This window comes from Lepisosteus platostomus, chromosome 3, assembly GCF_059453375.1.
Source record: "Lepisosteus platostomus isolate fLepPlt1 chromosome 3, fLepPlt1.hap1, whole genome shotgun sequence".
Taxonomy (NCBI): domain Eukaryota; kingdom Metazoa; phylum Chordata; class Actinopteri; order Semionotiformes; family Lepisosteidae; genus Lepisosteus; species Lepisosteus platostomus.
Genome location: NC_142613.1, coordinates 77917524 through 77937570, shown reverse-complemented (window position 1 = coordinate 77937570; position 20047 = coordinate 77917524). Strand labels below are relative to the sequence as shown.

The 20047-nt window shown below is 37.6% G+C and overlaps 1 protein-coding gene across 2 annotated transcripts; it reads right to left on the bottom strand.

The window, feature by feature from the left end:
• Positions 1-5162: 5162 nt before the first annotated feature.
• LOC148675590 (interleukin-20 receptor subunit alpha-like) lies at positions 5163-17249 on the bottom strand. Of its 2 annotated transcripts, XM_088626928.1 has the most exons (7): positions 17033-17249; positions 13593-13725; positions 12322-12512; positions 11823-11998; positions 10975-11116; positions 10071-10210; positions 5163-8516 (listed from the first exon to the last, which is right to left on the bottom strand). In XM_088626928.1, exons 1-7 carry the CDS (start codon positions 17085-17087, stop codon positions 7716-7718), a joined length of 1638 nt encoding a protein of 545 aa, XP_088483054.1. In that variant the 5' UTR covers positions 17088-17249; the 3' UTR covers positions 5163-7715. The 2 variants fall into 2 exon arrangements, with proteins under 2 accessions (XP_088483054.1, XP_088483055.1); XM_088626929.1 differs by lacking the exons at positions 13593-13725; positions 17033-17249 and adding an exon at positions 13315-13583.
• Positions 17250-20047: the final 2798 nt, after the last annotated feature.

Genomic DNA, 20047 nt, shown 5'->3' with positions numbered 1-20047 from the left:
TAGGAAGTCTGCTCACTCATATTTTGTAGCCACTTCTCTTATTATTGCATGCCGTTCAGTCGTGTCGACAAAAGTCCCACTTTTTTAATTCAGTGGTTAGGTGAAATTAAATGTCACAAAACTTCCCCTGTTACAGAGGACGTCTTGGGCAGGATTCTGTTTTCACGTGGTCTCTCAGCCCGGTGGTTACATTCTGCTAAATTTGTTCCAGTTCCAGTTGAAAGGGTGGTGGTCGCAATCATGCTTTAGAAACAAGTTTACATTTTTGTGAAAATCCTATAAATATCGTATATACAGCAGATAACTTTTTGTACGTTTAGCATCAAACTAAAAAAAAACTGCAAAACAACATCACATTTGGTACTGTATATACAGTTATACTCATACCAATACTGCATTATTTCATGCACAACTGTAGCCATATTATTGGATGCATTACCGAATCTTCGAAAGAGACACAATTGTGCATCCCCTTGGAGTGGGTATATCCAGCATTTCTTTTTATATATATAGTTATGCCAGTGGGCGTGGCCGACGGCTAGCAGCCCTTGTTGCAGTTGATCACCAGCAGTGTCCTAGTAAACCCAGTTTATGATGTCCTGATTGATCAGGAGGTCAAGCACTGTCAGAGATCCAGCACTGCTAATAATCCAGGACAGCATGAAGCAGCTAGAATTTGGAAGATAAAAAAAGATGTCAGACAACCCATGATTTTCTCGTTTAAGACTGCTACATTAACACTTTCACTAATAATACAGTATCATGGTCTGCCTCAGCATGCCTGTCTCTCTGGTTGGAATTACGTGTCCCCCTGGGATGTTTCTGTTCATATGATAGACAGGGGTACATTTATACTGGCTAATACTGAGAGCACAGAGGCTAGACATTTTCAGTATATCCATGACTACTGTCACTGACAGACCGAGACCACCAGGTTTCCTAACGGCGTCTTCCCCCAGGCAGTAAGACTGCTAAACAGCCAACCACTGCAGACCCCTACAATTACTCAGACGGCCGCTGGTGAATAGACAACCTCCTTGAACTGACAGGTGCACCGGCGCCCTCCTGTCACTTGCACTCTCAGGACACATACGAAGAGCGCTAAACACCTCCTATCCTCGTGTTACTTTCGCACAATATGTAAATTATATTGTAAATTGCAATTGTGTCATTTATTGAATCCTAATGTTAATCTAATCCCTATAAATTCCTGTCCTTCTACTCTTCTATCCCTCTTAACGAGCTCACGGACAAAGCATTTCATTGTTGACAACACCGCTGTATACTGTACTGTTCGTGCATTGATAAATAAACCTTGATTGATTGATTAGCTTTTCTCAGAGACCTTGAATGTAATGGACAGGGTTTGCAGTAAATAGTAAAAAGGCCTATCTGAAGAACTGTCTCTGGCTGTGGCAGAAGGAAGCTGGACGGAGACTACAAAGGAACAGAAGAAGCCAAGTGATGCTGGTGACAGACCAATCAGCTTTCAGTGGCGTCGGTGGACAAGAAGGTGGCTCTGCTCCCTCTGGAACCAGAATTTCCAAACTGTCCCCAGTGAGTCGACAGGTAACCCATTACTTTGGATGACACATGAAGCTGGGTCTTCTCAGATCCTGTGCCACTGTTCATTAGAACAGGGGTGTTGACCCCAGTGTCCAGGCTAAATTCCACTTTGAACTTGCAAAAGCTGATACCTACATCTTTCCTTTAATTCAATTGGCGAAATACCTGCTCTCTTCTGAGGTTGCTGTTACATAATGGCAGCAGCGTGGGCACTGAGCTTCAGTCAGTCCCCGCCCGTCTATAGAGCTCATTGTGAAGCTTTGGGATGAAAAAGCTCTATACAGATGAAGGGAATTATTAAGTTATTATTAACAATGGAATAATTAGATGGCGCATGTTAACTCATAAGCTTATTAACATTTACATCCCCAATTTAAATAAAAGTATGCTCCCGCAGTATTTGTTTACTACTTAGTCCTATGAATGCAAACATAATCAAATATTAAAGAAATATCTAAATAGTCAAATATGAAAATATTAACAGCAACTGTTCTATATGTAAGTTCTCCAGTAGTTACATTTTACATAATATGCCAATTCTTGTACACAAACCCTAAAACCTGCCTGTTTCAATTTTGAAGGTGTACATCAAATTTAATGTGAGTGTCTGTTTGCTATACGCAGTGTTTTGAGGAAGAAACTTAAGACTTTTAATATGAAACTCAGCTGAATGTCTTCTCCAGGCCTGTGGTTAGTGGTGAAGGTGTTACATGAACAGAGTAAGGTGTTTCTTTGATTAGCTTTCCTGCCTCAGATGAAGAATACAGAGATCTCAAACTACAAACAGGAAGCCAGAACTTTGCTTTGGTATTGTTGTGTGGCTCAGAGGATGCGTTGGAGACATTGTCTATATACATTTGAAATGTTTTTAAGCAGAATATGGGTAATGTATATACAAATATTGCAGGTTTTTTTTTTATTTTAACATTTTTACTGTACTGTAACATGTACTGTACTGTAGTTTTTAATTGCCTGGCAAAGAAAAAACTTATTTCTTGCTATGTGATGATAAAACCGAATAAAGACCTAAATGTCAGTGAATTGTGTTTAGGGGATGAATAAAAGTTAAATGTAAATATAACTTTTTTTTTTAATCCAGCCCATTATTTGAACAATTCTTGAAAACGTTTGAACGTTTGAACATTTAATATATTAATCAATTATGCACATTTGTTGTGAGTGCAAAATAAAAGCTACTGTAGAATGTAAAACATGGAGATCAGAAGCCTAATGATTTGCAAGACATGTAAGGCAAGGTCTTACTTAAGACAAGATGTTTTCTTTGTTGTTACCACCAGTCTGTAGGATTCACATTGGAGGTTCATATGTGTACGTTTACACTTTTTCATTTGCAATCAGTTTATTATATTTATGTTATTGCTACTAGGAATGATATTACAGTATTTGCACAATCTACTATGAATTAGCTACATTACTCTGCTCTCCTCCCCCACTGAGAGCTGGTGTGTGGGGAGCGTTCTGGCGCACTATGGCTGCTGTCACATCATCCAGGTGGGGCTGCACATTGGTGGTGGTGGTGGAGGGGAGTCCCCATTACCTGTAAAGCGCTTTGAGTGGAGTGTCCAGAAAAGCGCTATATAAGTGTAAGCAATTATTATTATTATTATTGTTATTATTATTATTTTTATTATTATTATTATTGTTATTATTGTTATTATTGTTATTATTATTACTGTGCAGTATGAGCATAGTGTTGCCAGGAAGATTCCTAGTCTCAAAGTGTGTTGAGTTCAATGTGACTGAATGGGGAGAAGGGATCTTTTGTAAACCAGTTTGCTTGCATTGCTGCATTGTGAGTCTAAATATTTAAAAATGTACGCATGAGAAAAGGTTTTTAAAGTTGAACTGCATAGACACTGCATTATCTCTATGCATAGAGGAAAAATAATTAAAGCATCTGCATTACAAATCTGTTCAGAACAAAAGCATCTGCAACGTGCTTTGTTGCAACATGCATCAAAGGGTCTTGAAGACCAGTCAGAAAAAGTATTTGTGCAGAGGGCAGATTCAACCCTCTAGCAGGGGACATAGGTACTGTAGCTTCAGGGTACACCCTGAGCAGAAGGACCCTGTCTTACATGTCTTGCAAATCATTGGACACCTGATCTGTGTGTTTTAAATTCTATGGTAGTTTTTATTTTGCACTGGCAACAAATGTGATGAACGTATTAAATTTTCAAACATTCTGAATCGGTTACATTCATTTTCAAGAATTGTTCAAATCTGTGGACTGAATTTTTCTACAAATATGTTATATTCACACTTGAGTGTGGGTCTAGTGTCCAGTCAGTGCAGTCCTTTAATAGGAGACATACCTAAAATATTTCTTGACTTTTCTAGCATCCTTTTTTGCCTGTGTTTACTATTGGTTGTAATTTATTTTTATAATCAGTTTATAAAGTGCTTTCTTTTTTCTAATCAATTTGCTTTGATTTGTTAAACCTTTCGGGATACTGCCTTTTAGACCTTGATTTGCTCCCTCTTGTTGTGCATGTGTACTGCCCCTGAAGCAGTATCTCTTTAAACAGTGGCCTCTCATTCTCCATCTGTTCTGTATCTCTCCTTCCTCAATCTTCTCTTAATCCTGGTCTCATTCCACCCAAGTCTTCTTCCTTGAAATTGTAAACTTGTGATTTCGACTCCACCCATACAGTTTCCCTGGATGAATCTCTGTACCTATGAATGGACAAAACTACCATCTTACTTCTTGTTGTGAGCATCCTTTCATACAACGGTACATCTTAAGCATTTTTTTTTTCAATTGAATCGGTTGTAAGATTCTTCCATTGTTCTGTAGCACGTTCCAGAGAAACTATTTAAGGAAGGACAGTGTTAGACTTGTGTGAGCTGTGGTTTGTGTAGAAGAAACATCCTGTTTGAAAAGGACAAAGTATATGTGAGAATCACATGAAAAATACTACTAAAATCACTACAGGAAAGTCCCTTTGAAAATAAACATAAAATGTTTAGATATCCTATTTATTACACATACAAAGCTCAGAAAAGTCCATGTATATATTTCAGTATATATGTAAGATATGAGCATCATCAATTTACTCAATACCTCTACTGTTTTACTCTACTAACTTCCTTGTCATTAGCTCAATTTAGTAGGAAAAGATGTAACACAGTTTGTCATTAAGCAGTCTTCAATTAGTTTGATCGTTATTTTCAAAAACATGAACAAAACACGCTAAACAAAGCATGGACAAACAACAATGCTATAGAACAAAACTACTTTTTTGTACTATCCACAGATCTTAATGTACAGTATCTGTTTTAATTAACAGGATTAACCGGTAGCTTACATCACAGTGGTAGAAATCTCAGTCTAACAATTACTACAGAATATTGTGTGATCATTGAGTGAAAAGAGTAGAACAATGCAAAAATGTTCCATCTTTCTTTTTTTCTTTTGCATTGAAACCTTTAAAAAAAAGTTCCAGTAAAGAAGAGGTTTTTTTGCTAAGGCATTGCACAAGATAATTTAAAGATAAAGTTAAGATAAAGTTCAACTTTGAACAACACTAAAAACAAGCACAGCATTTGATAACTCACTAACAGTTACAACAGTGATTGGTACATGGCTTTTATTGTCCCTTCCTGGATCCTCTCTGCACCAGTACCACCCCGAACACAACACACTTACAGCATGATTACAAGTTCCAGCGTGCAGTGGGCTTTGTACAGAACTATACATGTTACCCTCCTAGTTAAACAGTTTCCACAGACTGTTAAAAATAAGCTATCAAAAAAACATTATGCTTGTTTGTAAAACCCATTTTCAGTGTAATATCAGTTGCATAAACCTTTGTCATTTCAGTAATTTATCAAAAGCCACATCAAACAACTTGTTAAAAGCTATTCTTCACTACTATCATAAAACATAAACATATACTATCGTTGTAAGTTATACAGAAATTAGGACAAATATTTTAAAAGAGGAAAAACAAATCCAATGATTTTGCATTTTTGAGGAGAATCACAAATGGTTTCCTTCATTAACTTTGCTTGCATTTCCAAAAAGCACTTGACAGCATGGATAGTTACTGCTGTCATACTTTATATATATATACTGTACAGTGCCCTCCAAAAGTACTGGGACAAGAGTTCAAATTCACCCATTATACGGTAGCTGTATTCTCAGGAAATTTCAAATCACAAGATGAATATGAGACAAATGGAGAGAATATCCCCGTCTACCTACAGTATTGGTATTTTTATGTATAAATGTTTAATATATACATTATATACAGTAACAACACTTTTTTGTTTAAACTCCCACATTTTAGATGAGCATAATTGCCAAGGGGTTATATGTTGCTTGCAGTTCACACACATAAAAGAGTTGTGAAGGTGTAGGCATGGATGAGGTCTTTTGAAACAGCTTCTGAAGTCTTTCGCTTGAATTAGTTAGCAAAAACCAACATGAAGACCAGAGAACTCATTATGACAGAAAGGAAGGACATTTTGAAAATGAGAGGAAAGCAAATGACCATCAGCAAAATTATTAAGACTCTTGGCATTACAAAATCAACAAGTCTGGAATGTTCTTCAGAAAAAGGAAAGAACCAGAGGAGTCAAGAACAGGCAGAGAACAGGGCATCCAATAAAGACCAAGCCGTAGATGACAGAAAAATATTTCTAAGTGGAAAAGTCTGCAGAAGACGTCACCAAGAAAACTTTAGAGCCTATACTGCAAGGTGTGAGCCCCTCATCAGCAGCAAGAACAGCAGGGCTCAATTGGCATTTGCAAAAATAAAAATACAGAGATGAGCCACAGAGTGCTGGAACAAGGTTTTATGGACAGAAGAAACCAGAAGAAACATCTATGAAAGTGCTGGATAGGCTAAGGTGTGGAGAAAAACAGGAAGAGCTAACGGCCATGAGCATCCTCCAGTGACGCACGGTGGCGGGAGTACAGTATCACCTATATTTGAGGGGACTGAACCCAATATTTGCTTTGGTTGAAAAACGATTAATTGTGTTTGCAAAACATATCCCAATAAATAGGCGACATTCTGAACTCTGACTCAGAATAATTTGTTGAATGTGGATTTCAATTTCTTGTCTATGCAACAGGAAAACGCCAATTTCAGATTTTTGTCCCAATACTTTTGGAGAGCACTGTATATTGCCATGTCTTAGTTCTGCTCAAGAAAGGAAAAAATACAACAGTTATTTAAAACATAATTTACAGTTTCAGTTAAAATAAAGGACTATGTTGTCTACCAATACTTTCATTTTAAAAATACAAAAATGAAAATGTAACCTTCATTTAAAGACTTTGACAACGTCCCCTTCTTCTTTGTCTTTACTGGTATACAAAACCATGAACAGTTTCAACACTTTGTTGCTGTCTCAGATTCATGTTACGACTTTAGATTTAGAAACTACACAATTATATACTTTTATAATGCTAGAAATTTTAATATTATGAATATTTTAAAGAATATAATTTAGCTAAGCAAATTAGAGTAATAGTCTCCGTCTATGTGTAGGACAAGTGGTTGAACTTGACCCCAGATATTGAATTTTAATCTGTATTCATATTGTAACATGGTGAGTAATTGTCCAAGGCTCTGTGTTAGTATTTCAGCTCAGCAGACAGTCTCAGGTCATGTCTTTATAGCCCCGGAATAGTCTTGTTGTTAACAGAGGCTCCAAAGCTAAAACTGTGTTTTTTCTTCTTTCTTTTTACTTTTCAGAGTCTAATTAGCTTCACCCTGTTCCTGTGTAGCTAACATGCTGACGCAGATCCACAGTCTAGTCAACACGTTTAGCTTATTAAGGTTTAATTAAGTTTGTTTATGCATTTGAGTTAAATACCAGTGCTACTGCTTATTGGTACTGTACAGCTAGGTTTTTCAGTTTGTGGCACAATCCCAATCTTAAATTATGTTTTTAAAATAAACTACTAAATCCACTGGCAATTAGTGGTACAAAATACTTAATTTAAATACTTATGTATCACTTTTACTGGCCTTAAAATGCAGTATTATAACGTCAACATTTTTAATAATCTGCTCTTTACAAAACTGAGAGAAAGGCACTCACCAGTGTATACATTTTGCTCTTAAGCAATTACATACTTATCAGGAAGGCATGGAAGAACAGACCAGCATGATTTATTCTTCCATATTCACACGTAGATCCCAGAGATTATCCAGATGTATTAGGGGGAGCTCTTCGTGTTCAAACCCCTCTTCTGAAGATTGCCTCACATACACACCGGCCAAGATCTCTCTGTTCTCTTCCAGGTCACGTTCGCGTTCCTCCTCTTCCTTTGCATTAACTTCATCTTCAAACGCAGACAGCTGTGGGATCTGTAACCTACAGGTCTCTGGGTCCCAGTCCACAAAAATACATCCCTCTTTTTCTGGCTCCTCCTCTGGGAATTCCAGGGCACTGTGCCCTGTCTGCGGATTCAGGATCACTTGCTCTGGCCTGTTGGCGTTAGGTTCCGGCCCATCCAGACGGGTTTTCTCTTGAAGGCCGAAGGATGTAACAGCCACTGGTCGTGCTGCACGATCCCGGCTGGGTGCAGAGAGAGCCACATCTTTGCAAGAACACTTTTCTGCTGTTTCCTCCATTTCACAGTAACCTCGATCAGAAGGTGCTTGAGCCTGGACCACAATTCCGTACTCAGGATCCCCACTGCCAGAGCACGGTCTGCACTCTGCATGTCTTGAAGCTGTCTGGCATTCTTGATTGTGCAAATAAATCATGTCTTTGGATGTGCTCTTTGTCAGGTGTGCCAGGGCTTGGGAGGCATAAGGCACATTTCCTTTTGGTGGAAGCACTCCTTCAAGTTGGTTAAGAAAGAGTGGCACATTTTTCAGATCAATAAAGGTGATAAAGTTCACTGTTGAGCTTTCAGGAGGACAAAATACACATTTTGCCTCAGAAACAGGGTCATGTGGCAATAGCTGTAAAACAAACAATACACAGTACAGTATATTACACATTCAAACCGGTGAGTTAATCTGTTTACAGACAGATAATCGGATTTAAACCCATCAGAGATTGTCAATATTTACAAAAATCCTACTTTTCACAGTTTATTGTTGAGAATTAGCCTTAGAAAATTAATTTCCAGCAATACTATTTTTTTAAAAAGTACAGTAAAGTAGTAATACATAGGAATATAAAATGATTGATTGCTATGAATTACATTTTGTTTTACTATTTTTTACTGAGTACATATAGTATGTCTTATGCATTGCACCAGGATGACCCTGGGTAAGGCAGAGAACAGTATTCCATGGCTTAAAAATGGTCCATGGCTTAATAATAATTTAAGGTGATTAAAATACTAGATAAACACTTCGAAGATATTTTCTCATACAACTGTAGATTTCCAGAAATAAAGTTAAAAAGGATTTCAGCCTGCTCCGTCCCATGTTATCCATTGAAAATAAATAATACCCCCTTCCTCTTGTGTTCTGGAGGACTTCCTGGTGGCATCTCCTAATGAACATTAGCTTGAGCCAGCCTCTCCTATATTGGAGCTCCAAGGGTTAAGGCAATTGTGCTCAATTCAGATTGTGTTGTTTCCCACTCTGGTAATCTTGCTTTACAACAACAGAAATCCTAACATAGTCAAAATTTCAATTAACGAATTATTTTGCTTCTTTTGGTTTGATGTCCTGTATGTAATGCTAACAAAGCAATGTCCTGGAGGTGTTTCTTTCAATGATGAATTACAGTACATTCATTCCTGGACCGCAAGCCTAGTTCATGGATAGTTAAAAAAAAAATTAAACTTGTTTTATGTCACGTAGAACATCTGTACACAGGCTGTTTGTCTCCTTTAGGAAAAATATGCTGTAATGTAATGCATTCTAATCATATGAAATGCTCAAAACAGGATTCCTAAAATACATCTGCCCTTGATGAAATTATTTTTGAAATGAGCCTTTATCACTCTTCAAATCCCAAGGACAAAAACTGTGATAATTATATTATCACGTAAACCAGATTAATGTTTTGGATTTTTTTTATGTAACATCTTTCAAATAAGAAAGAAGAAAACATACAGTATGTGCTACAAAACTAAAAAACACATAAAGGAATAATAGATGTGTTAACACATGATACTTCTTTCTCAGAATGTTCTAAAAATGCTATATGATTTAATCATGCTTTGAAAGTGCCTGATGTGAAGTAGAACTCAGACCAGGTGGATTACTGAGAACCGTATTTGCATATCAATGTGTGGCTTTAGTGATTATCTAAAAGATGTGTATCATTTAAGTTACTAGAATTTAAAATAAAGCAGAAATATTTTTTCAGTAAATCACCTTGATAAAACCTGTTAGGGATGTTGAAATATGATAAGTAACGTTACTGAAACTCGTCTTTCCACCTTTGTTCCTGCCATGCTGTTAACACTGTACATACTGTACCCAGTGCTGGTTTATCTACTTGATAGTGATATATTTTTTTCAACAGGCAACATTCAATTTAAAAATAAAATTTACCAGAGGTGAAGGCTGGTTCTGTTTGTTTCCAAACACATAGTTGTAGATCAGGCATCCAAAAAATATTAGCAGAAGCAGAGCAATCACAGAAGGCAAAATGCATCCAAATATAATCCCAATAATCCAATCTGAAAAGGTATCTAAAAAAAAGGCAATTCATATTCTTTCATTAAAATAGACCAAAATGTACACTTTCAAATGTCATAAATACACAGAGGATTAAACAGGTGTTTAGAAACTAAGTTGCTTTTTAGTCATTTATAAGTAGTTTATAAGCTCTATTTTCTCTGAAAAAAGTGCATTAACCTTGCAGTAAAATCTTATAGCACTGAATTTAAACAAAAATAGACAAGAAAATTTCCATCAAAATGATTTAGATTTATGAATTAATGCAGTTTACTTGTAGTTTAGTACACAATACACAATTGAAGCTACCTCATGATGGCATTCATTACACAAATATTACATTGTTTAAATAGAAAGTCCCATATATGTAGTTGTGTCATTGTTCCTAAATTCCACAAGTAAAACTACTGCTGTCTTATGACAGTCCTGAAGCTTTCCATCATATGACAAATGCAATATGTTTTGTCACTTTTAATTGAACACATTTGCATAAACCTATTGTAGTAAAAAATACCAGGACCTTACACATTTTGAAAAGACCAAAAACAATATTATAACATTGAACTCAGGCCAAACCACCACAGATGGTGGGGAAGTTCAATTTTACTGTCAGTGTGTGCTATATACTGTATGATAAACCATAACCTCTCTGCCTTTTAACAAAAGTTAAATGTTGAAAGCATATCTTAGTTCTGCTCCTGGTGAAGGACAAAAAAATTCAGAAAAATGTGTTCTGAGTACGTGTGCAAAGAATTTACCTTCCATGCCTCTCTCTTACCTTTTGGAGTGGTGACACAGAGCTCTTTGGAAGGATCGCATTTAAAAGGTAGTGTTAAATAGGACCTAGCAGACACACAATACTGTGTGTTGTAGTCCAGCATCCCCACTTCTACCGAGTTCTTGTTTAGAAGGAAGCTCCACTAAAAATACATAAATGGACAATTTTATAGCGCAGTACATTTAGTCAGTACAAGTAGTACAGTAACTTAAAAGAAGCTGGTGTGCTGCCTCATTAAACATTTTACAAATGTGACACAATATACTGAGTATTAAGGGGTGATTTTACATTTCTAACTAAAATACACTAACTTAATTCAATATATTACATTTCTTCATATTTAGCATTCATTGTCAGAATCAGTATGTTACTGTGAAATGTATCACATTTCAGTTACAAATATAACAGATATTACAATGCTTTATCTTGTACCTTACCAATACAGTCGCATTGTATACGGACTACTTTTTAATCACAAAACACTTTGATTACTGTAGGTAAATGATTGTTCATGTTCAGTACATTGCTGCAGTGACTTCCCTCTTTCGACGGTAATTCTTTTGAGAAGGAAGTACTTTTGAAAACATGATGAACTTTGTTGAACTACAGCTAAGTCCTGTTCAGCACATAAAACCCTAAAATACATAGAAAGGTTTCACCTTCTCAGACTGTTCTGTTCCAAAAAGCCAGGTACTGAAAATAAAGGTAAAGGCCGGAACTCACAACTTGCAGCAGCCCTGTTTTTAACAGAGGACCCTCCATTCTTAGGTGACTAACAAGCTTATATGTTTTAAATATTGAACTCACGAGTTCCTTGAGTTCAAAACTAATCTGTGAAAAGAACTTACTGATTGTTTTGTCACGTTGTTGTAGATGGACACATTGTACTTCATATCTGGATAGAAGGCCAGCATAGAATTAGCATTTTCTGTGTTCCTTTTCTGCCATCTCATAGGACCTTTTATCTTGATATGGAGGGCTCTCTCACTGGTTGCGACTTCTAACAGTGGGGGTCCAAAGGAAGCTGTTGAAAACAAAATTGAATTGCGATTTTCATTTTTTTGCAGCACTGAACTGCATTCACTTTTTTCACTGGATCGTGTATGCCTTAACATCTTGATTGGTTTCTGCAGGTGTAAAGCCCAGTGGACAACGACTGGACGTGTCTTAGATTTCATTTTATTGCTAGAATAATAAAAAGAAATAAATGGGATGGTCAAAGGAATAAATGTGGTTGATGACAAAAAACAATATTTTCAGTCAATGCAGCTAGAGATGGTGATTCAAAACATTCCCAAGGTTTTATTTTTCTTTTGGGATGAACATAATTTGCAGTGAATTACTTACTCTGCAGCTTTGGGTTAAATCTTTCAGTGGTCTTCCATTGTGAGGGTCCTTTACCAACAGCCTTCACCCGAGCGTAGTACTGCTCATCCAGGTCACTGGTCTCCTCTGAAAGGTCACACCATGTGCCGACAACTTCCTTGCACTGCCTTGGAAACCTCCACACTGGTTTCCCCATCTTCTCCTCACCGTAGCTGGATAAACGGAGACAAAAAGCACAACGATTCGCACTGGCATGGAGATGAAATCCAAACCCGGAGTCTCTCAACTATCAGATGTGAGCTCTAGTTCCCACATTAACGTGTATTTTGACCAATACTTTCAGAATCCAAACCTTTTATGGAAAATCCCTTCCAGTGCAGAGAGACTCCACCCCTCCCCCAGTCTTCTAACACATTGTTCACGTTTAAAAGATTAAATATGGCAAGAGACTCTCTTATCTCTTATCTCTTAAGAGTGATAACTCTTTCTTTTCATTTAAGGTTTTACTTGCTTTGGAAAACTTGATTAATTTTATCCATACGTAGGAAATGCTGTGCAAGTTTTGCACTGAGGACTGTAACCTTGCTATTCAGTGACCATAATACATTGAATTAATACAGCACCAATAATTTGAAATTGCCTAATGCAGATGCAGCATTTATTGAGGTCTGGTGTTCATTGAATTTGAGATCAGGTCTCAGGTTTTTGAAGTTTTTTTAGAGAGGCAATATTACACACCCCCAGTAGGTGAAGTTGTAAAATTCTATTTTTAATCTACAAGACACTGGAAGGCTAATGTCCTGACCTTTTTGCAAATTCAAGAAAGGCTGTATTATGGTGGGAGCGTTTTTCTCTGCTTAACAAAGCTGTGTGCTGTTGTCTTGTTTATTGTATTGTGTGCCATTTGATGAGATAGTCATAAAAAACAAGAAGAGTAAGTTTGCAGGTGATGCAGTAATTGAAAATACTGTAGATTTTACAAAGCTAGTGTCACGGATGTTGGAAGGGACGAACCGTGGAGAGGCAGGAGAGCGGGAAAAGACCCAAAGCGAGGCGGTGGAACGGGGAGTTAGCCCAGCAGTGCAAAGAGTTCAGGAGTGCTGTATAGAAACCTGTGCCCTCAGGCCACGGACGGAGCGGCGACCTGGTGCTGGGCGGGTCTCAGGATATCCGAACATCAGTGCTGAGCGAAGGTGAATGAGAGACCTGGAAATATATAGCCCCAGAGAGAGAGACACAACGGAAGGACAGCAAAGCACAGGAAACTAGGGATGTTGCCAGATTCTCCTTACATCGCATACTGAACTCTGTAGCGTGTTCCATTTTCACTGCCATTTCCCGGCCTCCACTCCACGATATTTCTCAGGTTAAAGGCTTTGAAGTAAACTTCACATGGCTGGCGCACAGCAGAGCCGAAGGTTACCTCTGAAAAACAAATAATTGTTATGGACACATTGTTGCCTACTTCCCATTTTGGATTATGCAAATGAATTAACTGAATGAGGCCCGTGAAAAAATACAAGCCTTGCTACATTTTAATTTTCATTTTCTCAGTAGAATAGCCACCATCAAGGGAGGTCAATTTGGATATAGAAACAGATGTAATTCTTCTACAAACCCTACCATGTCGTCTCCTGGCATCGCTACCATTGTGGTATAGCTCCAAGCAAAGGAGAAGTGACTGTTACTCGGTAAATAGGTCTTTTCCAAGCAATCCAACACACTCATTAAGGACATAGGTACGTAATTGATTAATATGTTTGTTAATGAGGCACTCTTATATGTACTAAGTACAATCAGCATACAGTATATACTTACTTTACAGCTGTCTGTACAGCTTGTGGATCTACGTCAACATGTACAGTAGCTTTTAATGTGGTGGCACTTCGAAGTCAATTAATTACAGGCCTTACAAAGCTTACAAATGTTGGAATTGTTGCATACTCAATTCAAGCATAATGTTGAAATTCTGCTGAATTTTTAAACATGGAGTGCACTTGCTTTTTGAAAGAAAATTATCTTTTATTTTTTTAATAAACAGTTAACTCCATGCACCCAATTACTGGCAGAAAGCAAGAACTACTTGATCTTTGTGAGATTCATGTCATTTCCACATGACAAACGCTATCACTCTGACTTTCAAGCCAAATGGTTATGTAACAGGAAACAAAGTGGTTTGATATCAATGGACTAGATAAGAGGGATAAAAGGTCACATAAAAATGCTTAAACTAATGGGTGGTCATTCATATTTCATTTCATTAAGTTTACATAGTACAACTGGTAAATAATATAAACCAAATTTACTCAAGCTTTTTTGTACACATTATGAAAAATCTTGAATTTAGATGTTTTAAGGCTGTAGGCTTTAACGAGACAACACAAAAAAAATATTAAAACGTAAAGCTGTAGAAGTAATAGTGACTTGATTGTCCCTAAGCATATAATATATTACTTATAAAACATTTTAAAGCATAAAACAGTGATTTTGTTTTTTAGGGGCTTTAAATGCTAGTAGATTTAATATAGAATAAATGTATGTTTTACAGTGCAGTTATGAGGCTGTGAGAAAGCAGCTGCTTCTTAAATTATAATAATGTATCAAATGGAAGCTGGTAGTGAGAGGAGTCAAGAATTATGTGTAGAGGAATGGGGGCAAACCCACCTACTTCTGAAGATTTTCTGCCTGCATTTTCTGCTATTTCAGAAAAGGCCACAAAAAGCTTCCATAGTCTTTGAGTTCTAGAAAGTCTACTATACTATGTGCTATTTACAATTGCTAATGTCTTTCTAACAGTAACACAGAAAACCATGCATTTGAACAACGTATACTTCATCACTGAGTTCCTTAGGAATACTTCAAGGAGGAAGTTCTCAGACTAAAAATGACCCCAAATGTGTCAGTTCTCTAAAGCCAGGGAAAACCCTCATGGCTATATTTTTCAAGTGTAACTCATAATCTTGCTCTATGTTAATCAGTTACTGCATCACAGATTGCTAGACAAAACCAAGGGGAAGACTATGTGGACTTACAGTAGCAGGGCATGTTTGTGTGTTATTTGACAAATCAACTGCAAACTGTCACTTGTCTTATATCTCACTTAGCATAATGTATCAGTGCATATTTCTTTGTGCATCTAATCGGATCCACATGGTACCAGGACTTCCAAGTTATTAGACAGAAGGACCCTGAATGCTGAAAACTAGCATCCATGACTGTTTTTTATACGGACTAGAAAAACTCACCCACTATTTGCTGATACTTTTCTGTATTTAGGTTTATTGTAATAAATGATTCAATTTTCTAAAAAAACTCAATCAGATTCACACCATAAACAAATTCACATAAGAACTGACAGTTTGGCTGCTGACTCAAAAAAATAATAATTTTATCAGACTACATAGGTATATTTATATATTTATATTTATATTTAGATACATGGTACAGTATGAGCCTTTTGTTTGTTTCCTTAAGAAAGGCTGACACCATGGCCTATTAACAACACCCTGCTTTTTTAATCTTCCAGATTGTCTAAATTCACACCATAATCAACATAGTTTGACATTCAACATAAACATTCCTACTGCTACAAGCATTTTTTCTAATGTTTTAGCGGTAAGTCTAGGCTGTACTATTGTGCCAGAATAGTCTGGAGCCTTTCAAGCACTTTTATCTTCTTGATCGGTTACCTTTGATCATTTAACTTCAACATTTACTCTTGATCATAATAATTAGCTTCTTGCTCACATGACGATGCTGGCTTAGAAACAAAGACTATAATCACTTGTGTTTTTTTAATCATTTCTAAGTGGTTTGTAGAATGATATTTTAAGTATTAATGGAAGTGCAAAGCACAACCTTAACACAGCCCTGGCTGGTGCCCCAGATTATATCAAAGAGCTACACGGCAAAACAAAGGTGTACACATCAGTATAAAGGGTATTCAATTACACAAAGTAGTCTTTCTCCAGAGAACACACAGTTCTTTTTCTTTTTAATATGAAGTTGTCAATGAGAGACAGGGAGGAGGTCAACCACTAAGCACTCCCACTTCAGCTCACTGAAAAGTATACTGTACATACCGGAATATCTCCCCCCACCCCATCATCGCCCGTCCCACGTAAAAAAGAAGCCCCCCAGCCAAACGTGTCAAGCAGTAAATCAGCCGAATTCAAATCATTACGTTATTAGGATTTGTACGAAATTCATGCATATATATACATACTGTACATACAGAATAGGCGGCTATGAATTACAATACATTTTTGCATTACACTAATGCAAAAAATGTATTGTAATTTGCATCATTGTACTGATGGGTTTATTATCGTATTCTACAGCACTCCCCAGAAAACTAGTTTTACTAACTAAAGTAACTCAAGTTTTATTAGTTGTACTAACAATTTTTTTAAAAAACCGTAAGAAAACCGGTATACATACTGTACAAGTGTCCACTTTAAAACACTTCGATCAGAATTTGAGCATAACTCCATCTGTACTGAATACAGTTTACGGTAGTAATTTTTTGGGGGACTGCAGTGAAACTAGAAAAAACAAATGACAGTATTACTTAAACCTTTTTCACAACGACAGATGATTCCTTTCAATCATTCATAGTGGAAAAACTAATAACGTCTATTTCTATTCATAACGTATCGATACTAGCTTTGCAGTACAAGTTCCCAAGCACTTTTGCACACTTATGACACTTAACCACGTGAAAATAAATTACCTGTTGCCTTTAGTACCAGAAAGAAAACAGCAGTAAGGAGCCTCTGATTTAGCATTTAGGATTTAGGACGGGCGTTCGGGTGTCTGGAGTGGATTTTAGCCGGTCTCCGAGCAACTCGCACGCATCTTGACTTTCCAGAACTACAGCTGCAGCCTTTCTGCGAGTCTAGTTTCTCTGTTTCTTAGTCACAAAAAAACAACACTCGTCACCGCGGAGGAAGTCCTTCACTAAGTCACTTATAAAGTGAGAATGGAGCACAGCCACATTGTCAAGGGGCGTGGTGGACAGTACTTCTGTGCCATGATACACTTGCTACAGTTTTCTGTTTTCTTGATCTTTAAAACTTTCTTTGGGTTGGTTGAATTGCAATACATTTATCTGCATGGTGAATTTTGAAGTCCTTTGAAATTGCACTGTTCTTAACTTGTCTACCACACATACGATGGCAATCGCTAGAAAAACAAACCGATAGTATAAACGTTCATATTGTTTTAAACATTGATTTTGCGAGAAAGACATCCTTCTTTTCTTTCTTAAAATTTTATTCGGTTAATATCACAGCACTCATCTGAAAACGAAAAACTAATCAATATTTTAAAACAACGCGTACGATAGGAACACTTTAATTGTAGTTCAGGCAGGTAGCTGCAACACACTTTAATTGCGTCGCTTAAATTGTATTAATTGACTCTTTGCTGCTGTAAACGCTCTTGAGTGACCAGCGATTTTGCTACTGCAGTTCAAGCAAAGGTTTGGATACAAAGAAACCGAAAAGAAACCGAAACCCTGTGGGGTGGACAACAGGTGCGCTGGGCGTTGCGGAATACTTCCGAAAGGCGCGGCGCACGTTCGACAGTGCGTAAACACAGACGAGGAGCTGTAAACCTGAAAAAAATGTTTCTGACATTTTGTGTTGTGAAAATCGTTCCAATATTATTTGAGATAGTACTAAGTAATAGGTTTATTCCATGCTGAAAAGAGAAGAAAGAAAACACAACAATGACAACCTGTAACGAAACATTTGGCTTACATTTTGAGCTCACAGAATAAATGTTCACACCCGAAGAAGGCTCCACAGCCGAAACGTTGTGTTTTCTTTCTTCTCTTGTTAGCATGTTGGAATATTGCTACTGTATTACTTGTTCCTTTGCAGCCTACACAAGGTAGGCGGAGCGGTGGCTCTGTGGCTAAGGATCTGCGCCTGTGACCGGAAGGTTGCTGGTTCAAATCCCACGGCTGGCAGAGGAATCCTACTCCGTTGGGCCCCTGAGCAAGGCCCTTAACCCCAACTGCTCCAGACAGACCCTGCGCTCTGTCTCTGTGTCTGTCTCCCTGGAGAAAAGCTGGGGTATGTGAAAAGGTGCATTCCTAATGCAAGAAATTGTATAGGGCTAATAAAGAAACATTACATTACAAGGTGATGGAGCTACCCACCTGAATTGTTTGAGATAGGGCTGTCTCTTATGCATACACACATTCAATAAACATAAACAAAGTAATGATGTGTGGTCCTTAAAGTTTCATAAATTAAAGTTCAACAAGAGATAACAGGAGTACAATTTTGTTTCTCAAAGACTGATAAATGAGACAGGCGTCCTGTCCAGGGGGCATCCTAGCTTGCGCCCGTTGCTCCAGCTCCCCGCAGTTCTGAATTGAAAGAATCATTTTGAAAATGGCTGGCCGAATGGACTGACACTTTAATTTCGGTTAAGTATAGGAAGAGAGGCAGGAGACTGCAACTGCAGCTCTCTGGCTTCATTGCCCTTTACTTGCTAAGGGGGAGTGCTCATCACTGAGAGAGGAGGGGTACGCAGGAGGCACAGAGAGTATCGGTTGGCGAGAGAAAGAGGGAAAGTAGCCCCCTATTTATGGAGGAAGGGAAAGGGGGGAATGAGTTTGCAAAAAGAAGTGGAAAAGATGGCTCCCAAACAGACGTCTGGGGGCAGGACGCTACAGAGTGTACCTGCACGTGCTGATTGTACTGAAGTGTAATACATAGGGAGGTGTGCTCTTGGCACAGCATAGTGAAATCAGTGCCGTCTGAATGCTTTCAAACTATTTGGCCCATCCAGTCCGCTTTGTAGTTAATAGATCCAAGGATCTTTTTCAACTTTTTCTGTGTTGATTCCAAGTAAGTATTCCCCTGCAGTTATCACATTTACCAGTTATCAGGCTTCTTATAAGTAAAAATAGTAAAAAAATGTTCCTAATGTGTATGAGGATTTCATTCCTTTAGCTGATAACAGTTGCACAGTTTATATGATAACATTTATTAGAACATGACAGATTAATTAGCAATTACTGTATGTATGAGGTAGAATAAAAATAAAATAAACCTCAGTACAGACCTAGGCTAATATACTGTAATACACTGTGAGTATATGTCGTGCTAGCAATAAGCAATGGAAGTTTTACATCCACATGAAGTGTGGAAATGCAACATTCCTTAGGAAAACACTATTCATTAAGAAGATAAGAAAGGTTATAACTAATGGGAGGTCATCTGGCTCCTCTACAGTAGCTTGTTTGGTAGTTAGTAGTTAATTGATCCAAAGAGCTCATCCAGCCATTTCTTGAAAGAAACTAGGGTTTCAACATCATGGCTGTGTACTTAGTTCCATACTCCTACAACCCTTTGGGTAAAGACGTGGCTCCTATTCTTGATTTTAAATGCACTTCCCACTTAGTTTCCATTGCTCTCACAACAACCTGGTCTATGCACTTCTACCAGGTAAGCCTCCACTACACTTGCTAACTCGCCAATTACTATAACAGCTTGATCAGGCTAGAGATCTATCCCACCTGTGTGCAGTTAACCAATACTTACTTTGTTCACCAGCTGCTGTTTAAGACCAGTGCTGCCTGCTCAGTCATTGAGTTTATTCTCGTGCCTTGACATTCCCTTGCTTCTTGCTTGCTACTTGTTCTCTCTTGGCTTTGATATTCTTTTTTGCTTCAACTTTGCCTCCTGGGTCACTCCTGTTTTTTTGCCTGCCCTCCTGTGTATTGACCCTG

Coding starts and splice junctions, on each gene's coding strand:
- LOC148675590 (XM_088626928.1), bottom strand. CDS start 17,087: ATGCTAAATCAGAGGCTCCTTACTGCTGTTTTCTTTCTGGTACTAAAG. Junction 10,211..10,974: donor CTGTGTCACCACTCCAAAAG/GTAAGAGAGAGG, acceptor CCTTTTTTTTAG/ATACCTTTTCAGATTGGATT. Junction 8,517..10,070: donor AGAACCAGCCTTCACCTCTG/GTAAATTTTATT, acceptor TTTGTTTTACAG/CTATTGCCACATGACCCTGT.